The 26,223-nt window shown below is 38.0% G+C and overlaps 1 protein-coding gene across 1 annotated transcript in view; it reads left to right on the forward strand.

The window, feature by feature from the left end:
* The window catches only part of yeats2 (YEATS domain containing 2), an 82,862-nt gene that overhangs the window by 19,433 nt on the left and 37,206 nt on the right, over positions 1-26,223 (forward strand). Inside the window, 6 exon segments of the mRNA XM_052133991.1 lie at positions 10,276-10,370; positions 20,531-20,630; positions 20,633-20,712; positions 21,963-22,203; positions 24,168-24,329; positions 24,988-25,106. Of these exon segments, the coding sequence (XP_051989951.1) occupies positions 10,276-10,370; positions 20,531-20,630; positions 20,633-20,712; positions 21,963-22,203; positions 24,168-24,329; positions 24,988-25,106 (797 nt within the window).

Genomic DNA, 26,223 nt, shown 5'->3' on the forward strand with positions numbered 1-26,223 from the left:
TCCAAAATTGATTAAATTCATTATTTTCCTCACAATTCTACAAACAGTACCCCATAATGTCAACGTGACAGAAGTTTGTTTAATCTTTGCAAATTTATTAAAAATAAAAAACGATGTACATAAGTATTCACAGCCTTTGCCATGACTCCCAAAATTGAACTCAGGTGCATCCTGTTTCCACTGATCATCCTTGAGATTTTTCTACAACTTGATTGGAGTCCACCTGTGGTAAATTCAGTTGATTGGACATGATTTGGAAAGGCACACACCTGTCTATATAAGGTCACAGAGTTAACAGTTCCTGTCAGAGCACAAACCAAGCCATGAAGTCCAAGGAATTATCTGTAGACCTCTGAGACAGGATTGTATCGAGGCACAGATCTGGGGAAGGGTACAGAAATATTTCTGCAGCATTGAATTTCCCAATGAGCACAGTGGTCTCCATCCTTAAATGGAAGAAGGAACCACTGGGACCCTTCCTAGAGCTGGCCGCCCGGCCAAACTGAGTGATCGGGGAGAAAGGCATTAGTCAGGGAGGTGACCAAGAACCCGATGGTCACTCTGACAGAGCTCCAGCGTTTCTCTGTGGAGAGAGGAGAAACTTCCAGAAGAACAACCATCTCTGCAGCACTCCACCAATCAGGCCTAGTATGGTAGAGTGGCCAGACGGAAGCCACTCCTCAGTAAATGGCACATGACAGCCCGTCTGGAGTTTGCCAAAAGGCACCTGAAGGACTCTCGGACCATGAGAAACCAAATTCTCTGGTTTAATGAAACAAATATTGAACTCTTTGGCCTGAATGGCAAGCATCATGTCTGGAGGAAACCAGGCACTGGCCAATACTGTCCCTACAGTGAAGCATGGTGATGGCAGCATCATGCTGTGGGGATGTTTTTCAGCGGCAGGAACTGGGAGACTAGTCAGGACCGAGGGAAAGATGAATGCAGCGATGTACAGGGACATCCTTGATGAAAACCTGCTCTGGACCTCAGACTGGGGCGAAGGTTCATCTTCCAACAGGACAACGACCCTAAGCACACAGCCAAGATAACAAAGGAGTGGCTACGGGACAACAATCATACTCAAAAAGACTTGAGGCTGTAATTTGTGCCAAAGTTGCTTCAAAAAAGTATTGCTCAAAGGATGTGAATACTTATTATGTACATCTGATTTTCATTTTTTATTTTTAATAAATTTGCAAAGATTTCAAACAAACTTCTTTCACGTTGTCATTATGGGGTATTGTTTGTAGAATTTTGAGGAAAATAATGAATTTAATCAATTTTGGAATAGGACTGTAACATAAAAAATTTGGAAAAAGAGAAGCGCTACTTTCCGGATGCACAGTATGTTCAAGCGTGGTGGTGGTAGTGTGATGGTGTGGAGATACTTTGCTAGTTCTTGCAGTAATTGAGGGAAACATAAATTCTGCTCTCTACCAGAAAATCCTAAAGGAGAACATCCGGTCATCAGTCCATGAGTTGAAGCTCAAGTGCAACTGGATTATGCAGCAAGACAATGATAAAGAAGCTAAATTAAACTTGAACCTTAATTGAGATGCTGTGGCGAACGGGCAGTTCATGCTCAAACCTTCCAATGTGGCTGAACTAAAGCAGTTCTGAAAAGAGGAGTTAGCAAAAATTCCACAGTGTTGTGAAAGACTGATCTCCAGTTATCAGATGTGTTTGGTGGCACATTCAGCTATTAAGTTTAAGGGGGGCAGTTAGTTTTTCACATGGGCGATGTAGGTGTTTGATACATTTTTTGCTTATATATATTACACACACACACTACTGGTCAAAAGTTTTCAAACACTTGACTGAAATGTTTCTCATGATCTTAAAAATCTTTTGATCTGAAGGCATATGAGTAAATGTTTGAAATATTTGTTTTGTAGACAAAAAATATAATTGTGCCACCATATTAATTTATTTCATTATAAAACTAAAATGTACTTGGACCAAATAATAAAGAAAAGCAGCCAATAAGTGCCAAACATAGATTGGAAACTTTTGACCGTGTGTGTGTGTGTGTGTATATATATATATTAGTCTTGACTGGATACAAAACTTTTAATTCTGGCTATATTTTTTAGATGATAGTAGGCTGATCTAGTTATTGCTTTGATGTGACTCAATCGCTGGCATTGTGAACATGGCTCAAAAGTGACTCAAATGACACCAAGATTTCTTACTTTATTTTTTTTGTCTTGTTTGAAGATCTAAATAGGAGAATACAGTTCACATCACTGTATCGCCTAAAACTGAATTCTTCCAAGTAACATTTATACAGTACACACACAGATGCTCTCAGAGAAGTGATGAACATAGGAGATGAAAGTGTATGTGGTTGGTCAGAACTCTGTGCTGAGTAACTAAAGCACAGAAATAATTGTAAGCGTATTATCAATAAGGATTTTCTTAACTTAACAGCTTTGTTGTAACTGGCTGCAGAGCTTCTCTTCAAACCTCACCACCCATGACTGTAGAAGTAACTATTTACATTCTTTCTGATTTAGAAAATGGCAGTGATTTGATTATTCTATTTTATAGGTAGGATGCCCAAATCAATCATGTGAAAGTACCTGTGATGCCCAAAAATGCTGTTTATTCTAGGTTGGCAGTTTACAAGATTTTTAAATGCAGCCAATCTCTTGATTTAAGTTGAAATCATGGCTTTGGTAAGGGCTCTGCAGAATTTTTACAGCGGCATGAAAATTAGACTTCTAATTAAGTCAGAAGATCTTAAGAGCCAAGAGACCGCTGCTTTGAATGAAAACTAACATAAAAAAAAAATAATAATAATCTAGTACATTCCCTTATAAATTATTAAGGCATGGCCCAGAAAATGAGGATCTGATTTACATAATGATGAGTGTAGCTGTATTACGTTCTAGATTCATTTCAGTTGCCTGTACAGAAAATCATGCATTAACAGAAATGAAACTGTAATATCTATAATGTCTTGGTTATCATTGTGTAGTTTGATAAATTAGATTGTGAATTGTGTTTAAAAATAAGTAATTAAATAATAATTGTATTTAGAACCCTAGTGAGCAACTGTTGCAAGGAACACAAAACTCTGTAAGATGTTGGTTAATGAAGAAAAATAACCTTGGGAGAAACCAGGCTCACTGTGGAGGCCTGATCCCCTCTGGCTAACATCATGAATATAATGCCAATATTACTTATGTATAGTGCAAGTCATGGATTAAAATGATTAAACTAAGTGTTAAGGGTCAGTGTTTAAACAAAGTTTTAAGATCAATGACAAATGTCTTTTGAAGTCCTTCCTGGATTAACTGCAGAAGTTCACACAGATGCAATGCCCATGTTAGTTGGCTGATGAAGGGTTTTGTTGGCAATTAATTGATAGTCTATTTATTCCATTTCAAGAGTGTAGTCCATCATTAGACAAAGGTGATGCAGGCAGAGATCAATGAGGTGCATCGCAGTTCAACCGGCCAGTAATTTCTGTGAGGTCTATGCTATGTCCAAAGTTCAGGAAATGGCATATGATGTATCCCATGGCTTATTGTTGGAGTTTGTATCATGTCATCCTCTGAAGTCCATTGTAATGGACTGAAGTGATGTTTGGCTGGCACCAGCTGCTATTAGTCGTCATCACTTAGAGACACGTAGCCGTGGAGTCCAACACGAAGCAGGAATGGAGCTGGATTCAGCTGGTACTGGTGACCTCAGGATAGGAGTCCCGTGGTTGAGAAAGGGAAACAAATAGAATAATATTAGCTTAGATGTGGGGCTGCACGAGTTGGACAAAAAGTCATAGCGATTTGAAAAATATTGTGATTTGCGATTATGATGGTAATGTTTTCCACATGCTCAACAGCAAAAAGGCTACTGGGGTTTTCACACTTGAAAGACTTAAAGAACCAAACTGAGACCTTTTTTTCAGTTCAACCACAAACAAATAAATATATAAACCTTGAAACAAATGTTAACATATTCAAATGTTACCGTCCAACGTGTACATGCTTTTGTCCATTTTGTGATTGGGTCTCAGCCCACTAATCATTATCATTAGTTTTTGAAACGGTCAACTTGAATATTAGGGATGCTCCAATCAGGATTTTAACGTCTGATACCGATCTCCAATTTTCTTTTCATCTCATCAATCGATGCTGATCATTTAATTTTTATCAGCTGCTCAGTCAAAACTGGTTATATGTAAGCTTTCTGCTCAATGTCACTGTTAACTAAATTTCCCTCTTGGTAAAACCATAGATGTTGCCTAGTTTTTGCTGTCAAAAATAATGTTGTTTGATTGAATAATGCAATAAATACAAAATATAATTTTAAAATATAAATGTTAGTCTTTATTCTAGGCCTTAAAAACTAGTTGGCTTATACACATTTTTTCTTTATGGTATATAAGATAGTCCTAAAGAATGAGACTTAATGTCAAACTGAAGTTGAACTGATAACCCATTGGTGTAATTCAATTTCAAATGAAAACTGTTTAGTTTGTCACCATTTCATTTAATTATTTTTATTCATTATTTTATTATATTGGCTTTACAGCCTTTGAATTGAGTAAAGAGGTCAGTTCTATTTACCTGTTTCATATGATATCATTATATGACCTTGTTGCCATATACCGTACATTACATGACCAAAACTCCACATACCTTATGTGTGCTGCAGTGTGGGATGTGACAAAATTCAGCAAAAAAAAAAAATTCAATTCATAAATCTTATAAAAGTGATGCTGCTGTTTACATACCAGAGACAAAATCACAAAGTCAACCAGTGATGAAGGGGGAGAGCAGCGATTAAACGCTTACATTTATAATACCAAGGCTGTGTAAGATGTGTGACGATTGTAACATATTGTATAAAAAGCACTATCACGTCACTATATGGTATAAATGTCATTGTAGGCTATACAGTATACTAACATTAGTCATTAAACAACACATGAGATTTTGAAGCACATAATTTATTCACACCATCAGATTACAATGCAAAAAATGTAATATTTACACAGCAAGTTGATACGGAAAATGCTAAATATTTTAAAGTTAACTACACTACAAAAGAGAGGACATATGCATGACAACATAACGCACAATAGTAATAATTTTCAATGGTTTGTTTGCCTCTGTTGCTTTCTGTGTTCTCTTTATGAGCTAAAAGCAGATCTTACATTCATATTGGCGGAATCATCACAGATGTTTAGTAATATATTGACCGAATCAGGCCAGAAAAATAAAAATAAAATGTATAACTCTTGAATAAGAGAAGTTTACAGTGATGTATCGCTGGGTGTGTGTGTCTGCTGATCACACGTCAGACTGGCCAGTGTACGGAGATGAATCGTGAATAAAATATATTTGAAAGTCAAATCTGGCAACATTTCTGCTGACTTCAGACATGTACACAATTTTCCTGGCACTTGGCATGGATCAAAAGCAACTTTTGGATGCTTTTATTGATGTAATTTCACAGGCGCTTCTCATGTTTCTCACGCTGTTGCTTCTTTACGCTGATGTTCACAAATATGGCCTCTGTGATGAATGCCGTTGCGCTTGAAATGTTATGACGCCATTACTACTACATGATGTCAGTACTGAACATAAGCAGATCGTCCCAGTTTCACAAAGCAATCAGATCAAGTGTTTACATGGCAAATAGATTAGAAAAGGTTTGTTGTACCCCTTACAATCCGAATTAAATTTAAAGCTAGTGTGAACTAGGGCTGCATGATTATGATATAATTGTCGATTACTACCCTTGATATTGTTATTGCGATTTATTAATGTCTATTAAAAAATGTAATTACTGTGACACACACAAAGTAGGCAACCGCGTAGTAATTTAGAGTAGCAGATTTTAATGGTGGATCATTTAAGCATCATTTAAGCATAAAATATTGTAATGCTGTTTGTTAATGTTAGGCCTAATAAGAGTTATTTTAAAGGGATATCGATGGTATAGAACAAATAAATGTATTGACAACCAGTTTTTACTTGATTCAATATCCCTGTGTAACAGATTGAAAATACACATTGTCACATGATTATAACACCTAAAGCATGAGAAAGGTGGCCTAAAATCAAAAACTACCATCGGACATACAATACGTGTGTCTTTACTGCTTAAATTATTGTTCCACCTACAGTAAATAATGACATATTCAGAATCAGACGAAGCATTATTGCCAAGTGTTCTCACGGACACAAGGAATTTTTATTTTGGTGATGGGGAAAAACAAGTGTACACAGAACATTACAGTGAGACACAGAGTATAAAACAAGGTAAGGGTATAAATAGACATGCAAATAATAGGACATACAGTGAGGAAAATAAGTATTTGAACACCCTGCTATTTTGCAAGTTCTCCCACTTAGAAATCATGGAGGGGTCTGAAATTGTCATCGTAGGTGCATGACCACTATGAGAGACATAATCTAAAAAAAAAAAATCCAGAAATCACAATGTATGATTTTTTAACTATTTATTTGTATGATACAGCTGCAAATAAGTATTTGAACACCTGAGAAAATCAATGTTAATATTTGGTACAGTAGCCTTTGTTTGCAATTACAGAGGTCAAACATTTCCTGTAGTTTTTCCACCAGGTTTGCACACACTGCAGGAGGGATTTTGGCCCACTCCTCAACACAGATCTTCTCTAGATCAGTCAGGTTTCGGGGCTGTCGCTGAGAAACACGGAGTTTGAGCTCCCTCCAAAGATTCTCTATTGGGTTTAGGTCTGGAGACTGGCTAGGCCACGCCAGAACCTTGATATGCTTCTTACAGAGCCACTCCTTGGTTATCCTGGCTGTGTGCTTTGGGTCATTGTCATGTTGGAAGACCCAGCCTCGACCCATCTTCAATGCTCTAACTGAGGGAAGGAGGTTGTTCCCCAAAATCTCGCAATACATGGCCCCGGTCATCCTCTCCTTAATACAGTGCAGTCAGCCCTGTCCCATGTGCAGAAAAACACCCCCAAAGCATGATGCTACCACCCCCATGCTTCACAGTAGGGATGGTGTTCTTGGGATGGTACTCATCACTCTTCTTCCTCCAAACACGGTTAGTGGAATTATGACCAAAAGTTCTATTTTGGTCTCATCTGACCACATGACTTTCTCTCATGACTCCTCTGGATCATCCAAATGGTCAATGGCAAACTTAAGACGGGCCTTGACATGTGCTGGTTTAAGCAGGGGAACCTTCCATGCCATGCATGATTTCAAACCATGACGTCTTAGTGTATTACCAACAGTAACCTTGGAAACGGTGGTCCCAGCTCTTTTCAGGTCATTGACCAGCTCCTCCCGTGTAGTTCTGGGCTGATTTCTCACCTTTCTTAGGATCATTGAGACCCCACGAGGTGAGATCTTGCATGGAGCCCCAGTCCGAGGGAGATTGACAGTCATGTTTAGCTCCTTCCATTTTCTAATGATTGCTCCAACAGTGGACCTTTTTTCACCAAGCTGCTTGGCAATTTCCCGTAGCCCTTTCCAGCCTTGTGGAGGTGTACAATTTTGTCTCTATTGTCTTTGGACAGCTCTTTGGTCTTGGCCATGTTAGTAGTTGGATTCTTACTGATTGTATGGGGTGGACAGGTGTCTTTATGCAGCTATCGACCTCAAACAGGTGCATCTAATTTAGGATAATAAATGGAGTGGAGGTGGACATTTTAAAGGCAGACTAACAGGTCTTTGAGGGTCAGAATTCTAGCTGATAGACAGGTGTTCAAATACTTATTTGCAGCTGTATCATACAAATAAATAGTTAAAAAATCATATATTGTGATTTCTGGATTTTTTTTTTTAGATTATGTCTCTCACAGTGGACATGCACCTACGATGACAATTTCAGACCCCTCCATGATTTCCAAGTGGGAGAACTTGCAAAATAGCAGGGTGTTCAAATACTTATTTTCCTCACTGTATAAGAGAATGTCGCATGTACAATTGCAAGTGGTAATGTATGTGAAAGGTAGGGGTATTGAAGTTATTGAATTAAATGTGAATTTACATATGTACATGAGATATGTATTTACATTATTGCACTATGGGGGAGTCCTAAGGCAGTTGAATTGTTCATGAGGAAAATGGTCTGAGGGTAAAAACTGTTCTTGTGATTTTATTTCCTGGTGCTCTGTGCTCTGTAGTGCCGGCCAGAGGGCAACATTTCAAAGAGGGAGTGGGCAGGGTGTGTGTGGTTTAGAGTAATTCTATTTTGCACGTTTCCTCACTATTGATGTACAGGTCTTGGAAGTTGGGCAGGTGGGCACCAATAATACTCTCAGCAGCACTGACTGTCCATTGTAGTTTCCTTCTGTCTGATTTTGTGGCTGAACCAATCCAGACAATTATAGATGTACTCAGGACAGACTCAATAATGGCCAAGTAGAAATGTGTCAGCAACCAGTCTCTTAAATGACTTCATGAACACAGACTTGAGTGCGAGAGGTCTGTAGTCATTAAGTCCTGTGAGTTTGGTGTTTTTGGGGACCGGAATGATGGAGCGTTTGAAGCAGCAGGGAAATTTACACTGCTCCAGTCATCTATTGAAGATCTGTGTGAAGGTGTCCAGTTGGTCAGCGGAGACTTCCAGACAGGCAGGTGAAACGCCATCTGGGCCTGAAGATCTCCTAGTCTTTTGTTTCTGAAATACTAGGCACACAACTTCCTCAATCATAAGTGTGAAGTGAAGATCAGAGCGGGGCAGGGGTGTTGAACTGGGCTTTTCAAACCTGCAGTAAAACACATTCAGTTCATCAGTCATTAGTTGACTCCACAGAGTGAGGGGGAGGTGTCTTGTACTTTGTGATGCTTTTCAGAGTAGCTTAATTTAGCCTCTCTGATTTCCTTAATGTGTTCCTGGCCTGGTTGTGCAATATTTTATCCCCACTTCTATAAGCATCCTCTTTGGCATGACAAAGCTGTCTTAGTTTTCCTGTGAACCATGGTTTATCGTTATTGAATGATACAAATTGCTCTGAACACCTGATAGCCCAGCAGATGTAACGCGATGTCCGGGACGGCTTCGTTCAGCCAGGTTTCTGTGAAACACAGAGCAGCAGAGTTAGAAAAGTTCTTATTTGTTAGAGTGAGTAGTAGTTCGACCGCTTTGTTGGCGAGGGAGTGGACGTTCGCCAGGTGAAAACTCTGCAGCAGATTCGTAAAGCCTCATTGACAAAGCTTCACAAGCGTCTGCTCGCTTCCCTCACGTGCGTCTTTTGGATTGCTTGTAGAGCACCGCTGCGCCTCCAGATAAGATGTTATATAAAACGTCTGAATAATCAAACACCGGCAAAAAAATATCTTGTATGCTCAGACGAATATTCAGTAGTTCAGTAATCGGGAAAGAGGGACCAAAACAAAAGTAACAAAAAAAAACCCTAGAGAGCTCCACGCCGTCTGCAGCACCATCTTGAAATAACTAACTTCAATTTTCTAATTTATTAACAGTTACTTACTGTGTTCAGATAGTTGCTGTGGTGACAAGACTGCCCATTCATCCCCTTAGATCTTTAATGGTGATCTTGTTCATGTAAGATCATTGTTGGATCATATTTGGCATCAGCTGTTGCACTTTGGAAATTAAAAACAGCCATTTGTGATCTAAGTTTGTGCCATTTGTGAAAACTTTAAATCTTGCAGCTGCTAGGCAAATGGGCCTTGTTAGAGCAGACGTAATAATAATGCCGGTGATTCATGAAATATGCCGTTCATGCCATATTCTTTTTGTTGGCTACACCTCCAAAACAAGCTTAGAACAGTTACCGGTAAGCTGAATTCTTCATTGCTATTTCAAATTTGGCCTACATATTAACATAAAACTAAACTTATTACATTTAAGAAATTGTACAATGACTGAGGCTGTCACTCACTGCAGGTTTATACTGCAAGTCCTGCAGTTCAGTGTTAGATCATTGATGCTCCAAACAGAGTTGTCATTACTTGTAGGACGGAGGACCAGTTTAAGCATCTCTGATTGGCCATTGCCATTTCATTGCTAATCGGACATGTCTGTAATTGGTTAGAATACTGAACCACTGCAAAATCACGATGGAAATAGAAACCATTGACGCAACAGGAGCAGATTAAATTAAAGGCTGTAATCGTCAGTTTTCATGATTGCATAATCATGCTAGATGTAATTGTGATTAGTTTTTCGATGAATTATGCAGCCCTAGTGTGAACACCCTTTAACACAATTCTGTTAGACACAGAGGGAATTTTTGGTGTGTAAGATGTATTTGTTTTATCTGCTGTTTTCATGTGTTCATCTCAGGCAGTCCAGCAGGCAAGCAGACCGGCGTAGCTCATGGTGCTCGGTCACCTGCCCCTAAAGTACACACCAGCTGCTTCCTATCCTCCGGTGTCAAGGTGAGAGAGTGTTGTTGTTGTTTTTTTTCAATAAAGAGAATAGATTTATTTTCCACTACTGCTCATGTTTTATTTCAATTTGGGTTTTTACACTATAATGTCCTGCCATGTGGTCTGGATTTCTGCGTGCTGTGTGTTTCGTTACATTCAGTGGCTTTTTCAAAGTTTAGTAAGCTGCTTACAAAGACAGCATGTTTGGGTTGGTTTTGAATGTTTGAACATTCTAATGTTAGAGACAGAGTGGTGGTGGCGTAATGGCTAAAGCACAGGGCTGTTATTCAGACGGTCGCTGGTTCGAGCCCCACGGCCACCACCATTGTGCCCTTGAGCAAGGCACTTAACTCCAGGTTGTTCCGGGAGGATTGTCCCTGTAATAAGTGCACTGTAAGTCGCTTTGGATAAAAGCGTCTGCCAAATGCATAAATATAAATATTATGTCTTATGATGCCCTAAAATGCTGTTTGGGTAAGCAGTGCACTTGTTTTTAAATCTCAGCCATCAGCTTCCTGTTCTTTCATAATTTTGTTCTTTCAATGATTTATTACCATGTTTATAAGTGACAAGCAGTCACTATCTTATTTCTTAAAGGCCTAAAAAAAAGGATGTAAGAAATGAAATTTAGTATAAATTATGTGGGTATTGTGTTAAATCACCTTTAGTTTTGGAGCAGTGGGCTATTCCTTGCTTGGCAGCCTTTCAGGTTATGTCGTCATAGGACTCGTTTTACTGTGGATATAGATACTTGTCTACCTGTTTCCTCCAGCGCCTTCACAATGTTTTTTTTGAGGTGTTGGCTGATTACTTTTGATTTTCCAATGATGACAAGCAAGAGGAACTGATTTTGAAGGTAGGCCTTAAAATACATCCACAGGTTCACCTCAAATTGACTTCAATTAGCCTATCGGAAGCTAATTGCCTAAAGGCTTGACATAATTTTCTTGAATTTTCCAAGCTGCTAAAAGGCACAGTTCACTTGGTGTATGTAAACTCCTGACCCATTGAAATTGTTATGTAGTCAACTAAAAGTGAAGCAATCTGTCTGTAAACAATTTTTGGAAAAATTACTTGTGTCATGCACAAAGTAGATGTCCTAATTGACTTGCCAAAACTATAGTTTGTTAATATGAAATGGTTTGAAAATTTGTTTTAATGACTTCACCCTAAGTGTATGTACATTTCTGACTTCAACTCTATTACATTTAACCTATTACATTAAGTGCGGTTGTTACATTATGCTTTGTTATAGTATTTATTAATATATATAATGCTTGCTATAGGCAGTAAAACATTATGGCACAAACAGTTCCCCATCTGGCAGATTGGCATGATGAATCAATGCCCATTTGTGATCAGGGAAAACTGAAATGGAGATTCTCACTCAACACAAACTCATTAGTGAGAGATCCAGCAATTTCAAATTCAATAATAGTTAGTTTCAGAAGTTTATTCTGAAATTCACTCATTTCTGCTTTCATTGAAAAAAAATGGTCTTGTTGATTTATCTTGCTGTAATACAGCTTTATTAATTTTTAATGTGTATTAGCAAACAGATCAGTCATTGTACTATAAGACTCATGTTAAAATGAGCTTTTCTTTACAGTCATGAAGTTTATTCACTATGTGAAATAAGACTTGACAGGGCTCAACACTAAGAAGTTTTTCTACTGGCCTGGTTGGGCCAGTGCTTCAGATTTTAATTGGCCCTGCCAAAATTTTCACGGGCCCCAACACAAAAATGACAAATAGCTGTTTTTACCATCATGGCTTTAAAAAACTATGTCTGAAGATAACATTTTTTACATATCTTAAGTTTTTAATACAATGTCCCCCAGGAGCCTGGGTTGCTCAGCGAATAAAGACGCTGACTACCACCCATGGAGTAGCACGTTTGAATCCAGGGCGTGCTGAGTGACTCCAGCCAAGTCTCCTAAGCAACCAAATTGGACCGGTTGCTAGGAAGGGAGAGTCACATGGGGTAACATCATGTGTTCGCTATAATGTGTGGTTCTCACTCTCGGGGGGGCGTGTGGCGAGTTGTGCGTGGATGCCGTGGAGAATAGCGTGGGCCTCCACATGCTCTACATCCCCGCATTAACGCGCTCAAGATGCACGGATTGATCTCAGACATGGAGGCAACTGAGATTCGTCCTCCACCACCCAGATTGAGGTGAGTCACTATGCCACCACGAGAAATGTTTTTCAGATCCTCAGAGTTCTTTGCCATGAGGTGCCATGTTGAACTTCCAGTGACCAGTATGAGGGAGTGTGAGAGCGATGACATCAAATTAACACACCTGCTCCCCATTCACACCTGAAACCTTGTAACACTAACGAGTCACATGACACCGGGGAGGGAAAATGGCTAATTGGGCCGAATTTGGACATTTTCACTTAGGGGTGTACTCACTTTTGTTGCCAGCGGTTTAGACATTAATGGCTGTGTGTTGAGTTATTTTGAGGGGACAGCAAATTTACACTTGTACAAGCTGTACACTCACTACTTTACTTTGTAGCGAAGTGTCATTTCTTCAGTGTTGTCACATGAAAAGTTAATCAAATATTTACAAAAATGTGAGAGGTGTACTCACGTGTGTGTGTGTGTGTGTGCGTGCGTGCGTGTTTTTGTGATTTACGAGGACAATTTTGTAAGTTACAAATTAGTAATTACAAGGGTATTATGCTATAAATGTGATTTATGAGGACATTTCTAGTGTCCCCATAATTCAAATCGCTTAAAAATCATACTAAACAATGTTTTATTGAAAATGTAAAAATGCAGAAAGTTTTCTGTGATGATTAGGTTTAGGGGTTGTGTTAGGTTTAGAGGATAGAATCTATAGTTTGTACAGTATAAAAGTCATTATGTCTATGGAAAGTCCTCATAATGATAGGTAGACCAACGTGTGTGTGTGTGTGTGTGTGTGTGTGTGTGTGTGTAAGTAATATTCATGCTCACTCCTCGTTTAGAAGACTTCGTTCGCTCTGTTAATTTTTGTGCTCTTGCTTGTTTTTTGATTGAACTAATGTGATAAATGCATCACTGGCCCCATCAGGCAATTGACAGTTCTAGCAACTGGCCCGAATATTTCTCACACTGGCCCTGGGCCATCGTGTTGTCCTTTTTGTCGAGCCCTGCTGGATTATACAGATGCTAATAAAATAATAAATAAAAAAACAAAACACTGACGTTACCCAATCTTTCTCTCTTTATCTGGGTTATTCTCTGAGGGTTTCAGTGTTTTTTTTTTTTTGGTCACTGCAGGCCAGTATTTAACACCGGTATTTATTAATAGTTACTGCCAGGTGCTGCAGTAAGCGGTCTGCAGTAGCTGTGTGTGTGTGCAGGGTATAAATGGACATCCTATCTGTGGCATGATGCTGCTTTCTCACATACTGTGCAGAGGCCTGGAGTATTTCCAGAACACTCTGAGACATGCAGTTGTGAGCAGTCCACAGATGTTTCTCCATGAGTCAAAAATGATTTACAATATTTTGTTGGTGTGATACATTTCAATCTCATACAGGGCTGATAAAGGAACACCAGGATTTAACCCTCTGGGGTCTGAAGGTGTTTTGGGCACTGGAGAAGTTTTGACATGCCTTGACATTTGTGCTTTTTTTTTCAGTTGCTTAAAAACATATTAATGGCTAAAGTCTGATAACACTGTATTCAGCACAAACTGGGCTATAATAATATGTGAGCAACATGTGTGTTCATGTTTGTAATTTTGAGAAAATAACGTTTATGCATGGTTTTTGAAAAAACAAAATTAAGTCATTGAAATAAGGCTACATAACACATACTAAACATTTGTCCACAAGACTTTTGAGAACTGGATCTTGTAGCCTAGAGTTTTTGCTACAAAATGATGTGAAAGCCATCCTGATCACTTATTCATACAAAACAATATAATACTTTAACTTTTGTAAGATACTTTTAGTGTTAGAAATGTCATATGCGAGGAGGCGTGAACTATCATGAATATTGAGGTAATTCACACCTGAGAAGACAAAAGACCCCTCCCCTGGGCCTATCAATGAGGAATGTGACAAAGAGGAGTGTGAGGAGACTTAATGATCAAAATCAAGTTTTAAGTTAAAAGTAATCTGACTATATTTTATATAATTTTATACCTACACTACCGTTTAAAAGTTTTAGAAGTCTCTTCTCACCAAGACTGCATTTATTTGATCTAAAATACAGTAAAAACATTGTGTGAACCAATTTTACAATTTAAAAGAACAGTTTTCTATTTGAATATATTGTAAAATGCAATTTGTGATCAAAGCTGAATTTTCAGCATCATTACTGCAGTCTTCAGTGTCACATGATCCTTCAGAAATCATTATAATATGCTTATTTTCTAATATGGTCATATTTAAAGTGCATTTTAGACATTTACCGTAATTTTCGGACTATAAGCCGCAACTTTTTTCCCACGCTTTGAACCTCGCGGCTTAAACAACGACTCGGCTAATATATGGATTTTTCCCGCTTTCAAATTTTATTAAAAAAAAAAAAACATTCTGTGACGTGCTCAGTTTTTTGGCGGCATGAAGCTTTCATTAGATCAATGAAATTGCTGAACGGGTTAAGGTCAAACAACTTTTTTGTTTACGGTTTAGATTAAATCAAGCGCGCTCAAACTTCCCATCATTCTGATTACGGTAGTCATTTTGTCACCCTCAAGACACGGAGAAATGCATATGATGCAGCTTTCAAGTTGAAGGCGATTTGATCTGGCTGTTGGAAAAGGAAATAGAGCTGCTGCACGGGAGACATTGGAAACAGCAGCGTGATAAATTGACTCAGTGCAAAAAGACAACTAAAGCTGAGGCTATTCAAGTCCGACACCGAAGGAGATGACTTCAGTGGTTTCATGTGCACAAGAGGAGGAAGATAGTGACCAATGACTTTCTTGCTAGGCTACTGTTTACTGCAAATTGTTTATTTTTTGTTACAAGCCGTGTGTGGAAGCGGGGGCGTGGTCAAGCGCCCGTCCGGGAGAGAAAAGCGGTAAGGGCGCTTACGCCTGAGCTAATGTCTAACACCTGTGTCTAATTTCATTAAGCGTGGGGAGAGCGGCATAAAAAGGCAGCAGAGAGAGAGTGAGTGAGTGAGTGACAGACAGACACACGTCAGCCTAGTGTTGGCGCATAGAAGACCAAGAATTGAGAAACTTTATAAAATTTGATTATAAACATTGCTGTGGCCATTTAAAAGCCTTACCTGGAACGTCAAGTGCCCTGCTTCACGTGTCCTCCTTGGGAAAACAGTTTTCAGCACTTGATGTAAGCACCCTTACCGCTTTTCTCTCCCGGACTGGCGCTTGACCACGCCCCCGCTGCCACACCGTGTTTCGTTAAAGCCTATTTATTTTTGTTACAAGCCGTGTTTCGTTAAAGCCTATTTATTTTTGTTACAAGCTGTGTTTCGTTAAAGCCTATTTATTTTTGTTACAAGCAGTGTTTCATTAAAGCCTGTGTAAAGTTCATTTGTTTCAATGTACCGGTAGGCACCTGCGGCTTATAGACATGTGTGGCTTATTTATGTTCAAAATAATATATTTTTTTAAATTCAGTGGGTGCGGCTTATATTCAGGTGCGCTCAATAGTCTGGAAATTACGGTACACCTGAACAGATATTTGCAAGCACAAGCATTGATGAAAAACATCAATAAACACTAGATAAAATATATTCTAAACATTCATATAATTTTATATCATATTACATATTTTATATATATATCATAAAGCAACATCATTTAAATGTAACTAAAACTTGTTTGTTAGGAGTCATATTTAAAATGTCAATACTCTGAATCCTGGCTGGCAAGTCTGGAAACAGTCCCACTAGTAAAAATATGTTTTTATAAAATAGCATGTCAACTAATGAAAACTAAATTACTTACTCGTCCGAAATTGTATCCTTGGCTGGATCAAGTCAAGTCTTCAAAATACAAACGTTCATCGGAGTCCCGCTCTTCTTCTGAGGAAAATGTTAACTCTTCCTTACTATCCAGGAGTTTCCTCACCTGTGTATCTTTACAAACGAGCAGTAAATTGAATGAATTGTTTACATCAAACCTCACAGTTGGGGGTGTTTACCATTTGCCTTGATGGTCTCAGCACATTAGCGTATGAATGGCGCACTCTGCTGGTGGGTGGGATCACATTATCTATAATTAGATGAACCGGTAAAAAACTGTACATTGCTTTGTTTCATACAGATTACATTGGTGGAGAATATTTGTTTTAAATTTGAATAGTTTTATTTAAAAGTAGAAATCTTAAGCTTTTTTTAGACATATGTTTCATGTTTGTGTGATAAGCATTCGCTGAGTTTCAGTTCATTTTTGTGACGTGTTTCAGAAATATGCTCGTGAACACGGAGACTGCAGAAAGCTCACCCTTTTTATTTTCTTTATTTTACAAAAGGACAAGGTTTTGTTGTTATTGTGATTGTACACAAATAAAAGTAGACCCTTTATAGTCTCTAATGATGTCTTTCACTTACCTGTATGCCCCAAAATGACGGAGTATTTTAAGTTATTTCCGCTGTAATGACGAAAATATCTAGCAGGAAGCGCCGGCACGTCCGTCGACCCCAGATGGTTAAGCGTGTGAAAATTAGTTTTGTATGTGTAATTGTAATTTTGGTGGTGTTCATATACTGTATAATCTGTAAAACACATAGTAAACACAGCCTACACTGAGGTGCAGGTGAAGACACAAGGAGATATGGACTCCTTGTGAGGAGACTGTACCATGGTAATTAAAAATTACAGAAATAGAATATCCTATAAAATATATAGAGTGTTGGCAATTCATGTAGATTGTTGTGTATTTTAGTGTGAATAAGTTAATTTGTGTGTGTGAAAAGTAAAATGAATTTTTTCCAAGGTTTTTGAATGTCAAATTTAACTCTGACAATAAAGACGAAGTTCTGAATTAATCACAATATTTAATGAAAAAAAAATGTAAGGTGGAACTTTATATTTTTCTTGATTTGATTGGACTGTGAGAAGTTGGCTACAATATTTTTTAATAATGTTTTTGACAATTCCTCATTTACATAGACAAAGTGGTAGCGGTCTGCTAAATATGACCTAAACCATGCTAATGCAACTCCACAAATGCCAACATCTAGCCTATTCAAGAGAATGTCATGATCTATCATGTCGAATGCAGCACTAAGATCTAAAAGCACTAGAAGAGAAATGCAGCCACGATCAGATGATAAGAGCAAGTAATTTGTAACTCTGATAAGTGCAGTCTCTCTACTGTGATGAGGCCTAAATCCTGAATGAAATTCTTCGTATATACTATGTCGCTGTAGAAATGAACATATTTGGGAGGATACTACCTTTTGTAGTATTTTTGACATAAACAGGAGGTTTGAAATCAGTCTATAATTAGCCAGTTCTCCAGGATCAAGTTGTGGCTTCTTAATAAGCGGTTGGATAACTGCCATTTTAAAGTTTCTTGGGACATGTCCTAAGCATAGTGAGGAGTTAATAATATTAAGAAGAGGTTCTGAAATTACTGGAGATACCTCTTTTAAGAGCTTAGTTGGTATAGGATCTAACAAACATGTTGTGGCTTTTGAGATTTCGATACGTTTTGTTAGCTCTTCATGACCTATGACAGCGAAGGATTGAAGTTGCACGTGAGGACAATTATTAGACACTGTTTTCTGAGGTGCTATGACAGATGATTGCATAATTCCAATTTTATCTCTGATTATTTCAATTTTATCTGTTAAGAAATTCATGAAGTCATTACTCTTGTGCTGCGACGTAATATCTTGTTCTGTTGAGGCTTTATTCCTAACCAATTTAGCCACAGTACTGAATAAACATCTAGCATTGTTGTGGTTATTTTCTATGAGTTTACTAAAATATGCTGACCTGGCAGCTTTTAGTGCCTGTCTGTATCTACAGACACCATCTTTCCATGCACCACAAAATACTTCTAATTTTGTATTTATCCACATGCGCTCAGTTTTCCGAGCTGCTCTCTTGAGAGCATGAGTGTGATCATTGTACCATGGTGTAGGGCTTATTTCTTTAATTTTCTTTAATCGAAGTGGGGCGACAATATCAAGAGTGCTAGAGAAGACTGCATTTTATATTTTTTTGTTATTTCATAAAGTTCTTCTGGGCTTTGGGGTTTGAGTGTATGAGATCGATCTGGAAGATTATTAGTGAAGCTATCGTTAGTGGTCGAAAGACTAGTTCTACCTGAACGATAGCATGGTGTAGATTGAGTAACATTAGATGATTGCAGCATACAAGAGACGAGGTAATGATCCGAGATCATCGCTCTGCTGCAGAATTTCTATATTTTCAACATCAACTCCATATGACAGAATTAAATCTAACTTATGATTATGGTGATGAGTTGTTACATTTTGTCTGATTCCAAGAGAGTTGAGAATATCGATAAATGCTAATCCCAATGTATCATTTTCATTATCTGTGTGAATGTTGAAGTCACCAACAGTTAAAGCTCTATCTGCAGTAACTACAAGATCTGATAAAAAAAATTTGCAAATTCACCAAGGATATCAGAATAATGCCTGGGTGATCGATACATTGTAGCAAGGACAAACGACAACAGATTTTTTATTTATATCTGACTGTCACATTAAGCATTATTAGTTCAAAAGACTTACATTTATATCCTGTCCTCTGAGTAACACCAAAAACTTCACTGTAAATTGTGGCAACACCACCTCCTTGACCCTTCAGACGAGGCTCATGTTTATAACAATAACCTGGGGGAGTAGATTCATTTAAACTAATATATTCATCCGGTTTAAGCCAGGTTTCACATCCAATCTATGATCTGTAATCATTTTATTAACAATTAGTGCTTTGGTAGAAAGAGATCTAATGTTTAGTAGCCCTATTTTTATATGATGTGTATTTTTCATTTGTTTGTTTTGTTCAAATTTGACCTTAATAAAAAAATGTCTAAATGATTTAGTGAGGGGTTTGTGTTTGGTAGTTCTGGGAACAGACACAGTATCTAAATGGTATCTAGGTGACAGTCTCTGTGTTGTAGTTTATGTGACCTGTGTGACGTCTCAATGCAGCTAGCAGATGTTCGGATTAACCAGTTTGTCTGCTTCCTGACCTGGGGCCCAGTTAGTCAAATACAAAAATCATTATGAAGACTATGAGCCAAATTACTAGAGAGGAGAGCGGCACCTACCTGGAGGGATGGAGTCCGTCTCTCTTTAGCAGGTCAGGTCTACCCCAAAAACTCTTCCAATTGTGTATAAATTCTTTACTCTTCAGACACCACTCAGACATCCAGCCATCCAGTGACACTAATCTACTATAAACCTCGTCATCAAGACGAGCAGGGAGGGGTTGTATTAATACAATTATTATTCTATTTACTTATTTTTAAACTCGATTTAAAATCGATTTTTATCTAATTACACGATGATTCATTGACATTATAGTTTTATTGTTTGTTAATGCCTGATCTTCTGTAAAGCTGCTTTGAAACTATGTGTTGTGAAAGGCACTATACAAATAAAATTGAATTGACTTGACTTGTTTTTCCCCACCCATGAAGCCTTAGTTATGTTAGCAGAAAATTAGAGTTGGAAAAAGTAATTACATTTTTTAATAAAAAAATAAGATTTTTGTGAACAAACATTTGATTTTCTATAGATTGACGTGCACTGAAAAACTGTACACAATAAGACCATGGGCATTTATTAAGCTAATATATATGATTAGTTATCATTTCATTTTGTCTTTAAGGTGACGTTTGTGCAAGTGTATGTTTATTTTCTTCCCGTTTGCTTACTGAATAAGTGAATTCCTGTCAGGTTCACAGAGTTCATCTTAATATTCAGTTTCATCAGAGTGACGAGCTCTGTCTGAGGGAAGTGTGTGTGTGTGTGTGTGTGTGTGTGTGTGTGTTTAGCTTGCCTAAGGGAATGTGTGATTCACTAAATTAACTTTGGATTGAATCACACATCCGATATCTCTGAAAATATCTTTGTTCAAATTGAACCATGAATCAAACTGATAGTTTTGACTGCACCTCTCACTCGCTCTCTCTTTATATATAATATTGCAAAATTGCAGTAATAAAAATTCTCTCTGTATGTCTGTCTGGCTGTCCGTTTGTTTAAGGTGATAATCAAACAAGAACCTGGTGAGGTACCCACACAGCCATCGCCACAGCAACAGGTCGTCTCCACAGCAACATCCCAGCAGCAACAACAGTATGTGACAATGAAGGGGGTCACATGATTGCAATGTCACCACAAAAACAGAGTGGGGCAGGGGCTGGAGGAGGGTCCACCCCCAACAAGGTTGTTATTCATACATAATTGTTAACTTTTTTTATTTGTACATTTTGATTTACCTTTTGTGCTCTCTCCATGTATCTCAGTCCTGCAATTTTGTAATATCATCACCCACCTCAAGCACACTATCCTGTCACAGTTCTTGAAAGTGGAGTGCACTGTGGTCATGCAGTCTAAACATATCTCAGGTCATTGTGTTCCTGTGGACCTCCTACTAGTCTCCTTACAGCAGCCTTTTTTAGCACCTGAGAGAAATAAAATTATGTTACGTCCTTGTTCAGAGAATAACCTTGCATCTGCAACGCTCTGCTGAAAATTAAGACATCTTGCTTTAGTTTTTATCCGTAACGAAGAAATTGCTTCTCAAGGTTTGGAGTCAAGTGATTCTTTGTCTCTCTGAACTGGGGTGTGATTCAACTGTCTGTCCCATTTACTGTGAAAAGTGTCCATATCCTTATAGATTTAGTGTCTGATCCTTGAAACAGCCATGTTTCATGGCCATTTCATAAATATTGTGGCAAAATGGGATGGTTGTTATTCAGGGTCATTTCAAAATGATTACAACCTTTGATGTACTGAAATTGGTAATATCTAAAATAAGACTGGCAGGGCGGAGGGCAGGGCCGTGCCATGATTCCGCACACCCGGCCCCTAATTAGACTGATTAAGCCCTTTTAAGGGATAAAGGCGACCAGAGGCGGCAGTGCGACAGAGTTACAGGCAGCTGCCCGACACCTGTGTGTGTTTTTCTTTTGCTTAAGTTTATTATTCAAATATGATTTACACTGTTAAGCCGGTTCTCGTCACCACATCGCCATTGAACTGTGTCACAAAGAATTATTAAACAGACTAAAATCTTTTACTAGTAGCTGAACACCGAATAGGCATTGTTAATGTCAGAACAGATACTGCTGCTTAGTTTCAATAAATTTTCATTTTGGACTGAGGAAGTTGAGTTCTGAAATTTTCAGTGTGTTTTTTCATTTTGCATTGAACTTTTATTTCAAAAGACTTGAAAGATTTCAAAAGAATTGTTTTATTTAATTATATAACCCCCATTTTTAACTATTAACCATAACTATTTAATTATAATTCATTTTTTAAATTTCAGTGCTGGAATAATATCAGTATTTTTTGTCCCACAAAGCTGTATTTTAAACCAAAATGAGACCGAGATTTACATTTGTTGTTGAATGGTAGCTCAATTGTACAATAATAAATGTGTTCCTCTAAGTGTAGATTAACTGTGTGTGTAGGTGTTGGGGATTCCGCTGAGCTCTGCAGTCAAACAGGTCTCCATGAGCAGTGGACAGATATTGGTTGCTAAGTCCAGCCCCACCGTGTCCAAGGTGATGGCGCAAAAGCAGGTGGTAGCGCAGGGCGTCGCTAAGGCGATCGTCAGTGGTGGAGGTAGCAGTACAAGCAGCATTGTGGGACAGCAGGTGCATGCTGTTACCAAGGCACCCACCGGGTCTGGCGGAAGTGGCAAGAGCGGAGGTCAGAGTTTACACTTGACCCTCATTGAGCCATAAAATGACGTAACCCATGTTATTCAGCTGATCTGTAACCTTTTGTTATTCTCCATATAACAAGTCAAGTTGACTTAACCTTAACACTGTCCTATTTAGACACAATGTGACTACCGGTAGTTGTGTTTGAGTTTTCCAATGTCGTCATTTATCTGTTATCACAAAGTGACAATCACAACCAATCAATTCCACCACATTGCAGACTCAGTGTTGCATTTAAAAGAGTTCTGTGGTGGTGATGGAAATTACATTTTGTTTTTTGTCTTGCTAAGGCTAATTTAATAGCTAACATTTAATATATCCAAAATACACAAAACTAAACAATATTTTCAAAATGTTTGCTTCATTTGACCCAAATACAGCTTGATTGGAAGTGTGTGTGTGTGTGTGTGTGTGTGTGTGTGTGTGTGTGTGTGTGTGTGTGTGTGTGTGTGTGTGTGTGTGTGTGTGTGTGTGTGTGTGTATATTAAGGCTGTCAATTTAATGCTTTAATTTAGTGCAATTAAAAACAACCAATATACTCTCTTATTAAGCCTCTTTTGTATGGTCTAATTCATGCAAATTGTCTGCCAAAATGTAGTATTGAGTATAGTGTATTTTAATAATTTGAATTATTATATTTATTATATATTACATTAAATAATTATTTAAATTATAATTATTTTTATTTGGGGACAAAATATCTTGTCTGGTTTGTTTGGTAATGTGAAGAGAGTCAAATTTTTAGAAGTACTATGGGTAACACATTACAATAAGGATCCATTTGAAATATGTATGTGTATTACTTATTTCTGGAAAATGCAGTATGTGTGTGGTTGTGCAAAGTTCAGACAGCATTGTACATGCCAGTGAAGCTTAGAATTCATAACAGTAATTTGTTTGTGTGGGTGTGAAAGAACAAGACTGTGCATTTGTTTGCATGTTTGGCGAATTGTTGTCTGGCAGATGTTGTGCTGAGAGGCAATTTTCAGAGGACTAATGCAGTGTGGGTGTTTGTAGGTGTCTGTGGCTGTACCGCAGTGCTGACTAAACCATTAAAAAACACCATTACTCAAGTCAGACACTCATATCTCCCTGCTACCACAGGAGGAAACGGGATTTCGTTTGATTCATTTAAAAAAAAAAAAAAACCTGTGGATGTGTATTTGTGAGTGTGTCTAATGTATTCTCATGTTAGGTGTGTGAGAATTAGACTTTATTGCTGTATCCTTGCTTTCTGCATAAATTTTTTTAATAGATACATTTAAAGGCTTATATTCTGCACATTTTCTACACATAATTGTAAAGTTCTAATTTAGATTTATGTGACCATTGTCCACCTGCTCTTAGACCCTTCAAGGGACTTTTACTCATTTACATAATTTACCCACCATCATGTCGTTTTCAAACTTGTATGGTTTTCCTTCTGTGGAACACAAAAGAAGCCATTTTATGAGTGGTCAAGGGTGATTCTCACAAAAGCGGTCAAGAAAATTATCCTGGTCATATTTATCCCCAAATACAAGAATAATATGAAATTATATTTGGCATAAAGAAAATGAAGCCTACATTTAGAATCATTAAATGTTTTTGCATTTGTGACATCATTTCAAGACATTTTACCCCCAATTCTCATTGCTGTAATGCATCTGGATGATTTACTTAATTTCCTTTGTTGTCAGTGATGATTCTCATTACTGTAACAGTTTTTTTTTACTGTATTACAGGGTGGTGGGTAAAATGTGAAAAATTGCCATGAAAATAATGTAAATGTAAAACTCTTCATGGTCCTAAAAATAGGCTTAATTTTCTATGAATAATAACATTTCTTATTTGTTTCTTTTGATATTAGTAAAATAGGACCATGGTATTTTCAAACTGTAACAGTGTTATTTTGGTATGATATGTTGTTCTTTTGTGTAATTATTATATTTCTGGTGACTTTATTTGTAGTAATGGCCACCCTCCAACTGCCAGCTAATAACTTGGCAAACCTAGCCAATCTGCCACCTGGCACCAAACTCTACCTGACCACCAACAGCAAGAACCCATCAGGCAAAGGAAAACTTCTGCTGATCCCGCAGGGAGCAATTCTGAGAGCCTCTCATGGTGCAGGTCAGAGACACATACACACTCTCTTCATCACTGGTGTGTGGTGGACTTTTGAATTGAGAAGGCAGAGGGCCTTTTTTTCTTACACTGTTAATAAGCATACAATACTATAATATTTTTGTTTTTTCATATATAAAAAAAACCATTTAAATCATGTCAAAGTGTTTTGTTCTAATATGTTTTTACTATGCTTAAAATAATAGTTACAATAATACAGCAACAAGCATATTTCTTTTATTATTATTTTTTTTTATAGTCACTTTATTTTCGCAGAATTATTCATCTATTCCTATACACCATATGATGGCATGGGGCTGTAACTTTAAAAACAAGTGCATGCTTACTAAAAACCTGCTCAGTCACAGACTATGTATTTTTGTAAGACATCAACTGTTTTTGCATTTAACCTCACATTTCCGCCATGCCAGAGCTTAATGAGAATGCAATGAGCACACAAGGGATGTGTGAGAGATGCTGCCTCACTCTGAAAATGTATCTGCTGGTTTCACTTGCTCTTGAACAGTGTTACTTTGGAAATTTGACTGCTATGCACATTAAACGCCACTGCTCTTCATCTATTGCAATACTGTTTGTAAGATTTATGTTATTCCACTGTCCTGCACTATAAACGTAAACATTTAACTACATTTTCTCTCTCTAGGTCAACAGTCTCAGAGTTCTGGTTCTGGAGGGTCTCAGTCATCCAGTGGGTCATCAGGGTCTGGCAGCCTCCCTTCCAATTTGTCCTACACTTCATATATCCTCAAACAAACACCACAGGTAATGCACACATTTAGTATAAATGAGCATTACATTTATATAGCACTTTTCTGACAGTACACTCAAAGCACTTTACACCGTGAACAGGGGACTCTCCTCAACCACCACCAGTGTGCAGCATCCACCTGGATGATGCGACAGCAGCCATAGTGACAGCAGCCATTAATTGGCTTATAGTTATAGAGCCAATTAATGGATGGGGATTATTAGGAGGCCATGCTTGAGAAGGTCAAATTTGGACAGGACACTGGGGTTACACCACTACACTTTATAGAAAGTGCCCTCGGATTTTTAATGACCACAGAGAGTCAGGACCTCGGTTTAAAGTCTCATCTAAAGGATGGTGCCTTTTTACAGTATAGTGTCCCCATCACTGTACTGGGGCATTAGGACCCACACAGACCGTAGGGTGAGCACCCCCCTGCTGGCTTCCCTAATACCTCTTCCAGCAGCAACCTTAGTTTTCCCCAGGCGGTCTCATATCCAGGTACTGGTCAGGCTCAGCCCTGCTTAGATTCAGTGGCAACCGGTATTGAGCTACAGGGTGATATGTCTGCTATAGTAGAGAATTATTGTTCAAGACACACATTTAAAATTCTATGTAGATCAGAGTCTGACACACACTAAAACACCTGTTCAATTGAGGAACAACAGCAAAACATTGCAAATGGCAGACAAAAATTGTTAACAATTCTTCATACCGCAACTATTTACACTTGGTGTGACTTATCTCGGAGTCTCTCAGCAATGTTTACATATCATAAAAGTGAAACACACTTCAGTTAATTACGGACTCTGATGCAAAACACAAACCAATTCTAAGATGTAACCGATGTGTTGTCACACTCCTGGACTAGAAATAATATCGTTTTATAGTTACACGTGACCGATCTGCCATTGGATAATATCTCTTTTAATACCCTTTCTGTTCTTTACAGTCAGTTGTTGAACAGAAGCAACAAAAAAAATAAACATTTAATTCTAATCACGCATGGCACAGATGTGAGAGCCATTTGAGTCCTCTCTCGTTAACATGCGCTCATTTGCAGACACTTTCGCTTTGTTAAAGTGACAGTACCAGTTTTTGCACCTGTTTAACAAATTAATAAAATAGTAC

This window comes from Xyrauchen texanus, chromosome 9 (genome assembly GCF_025860055.1).
Source record: "Xyrauchen texanus isolate HMW12.3.18 chromosome 9, RBS_HiC_50CHRs, whole genome shotgun sequence".
Taxonomy (NCBI): domain Eukaryota; kingdom Metazoa; phylum Chordata; class Actinopteri; order Cypriniformes; family Catostomidae; genus Xyrauchen; species Xyrauchen texanus.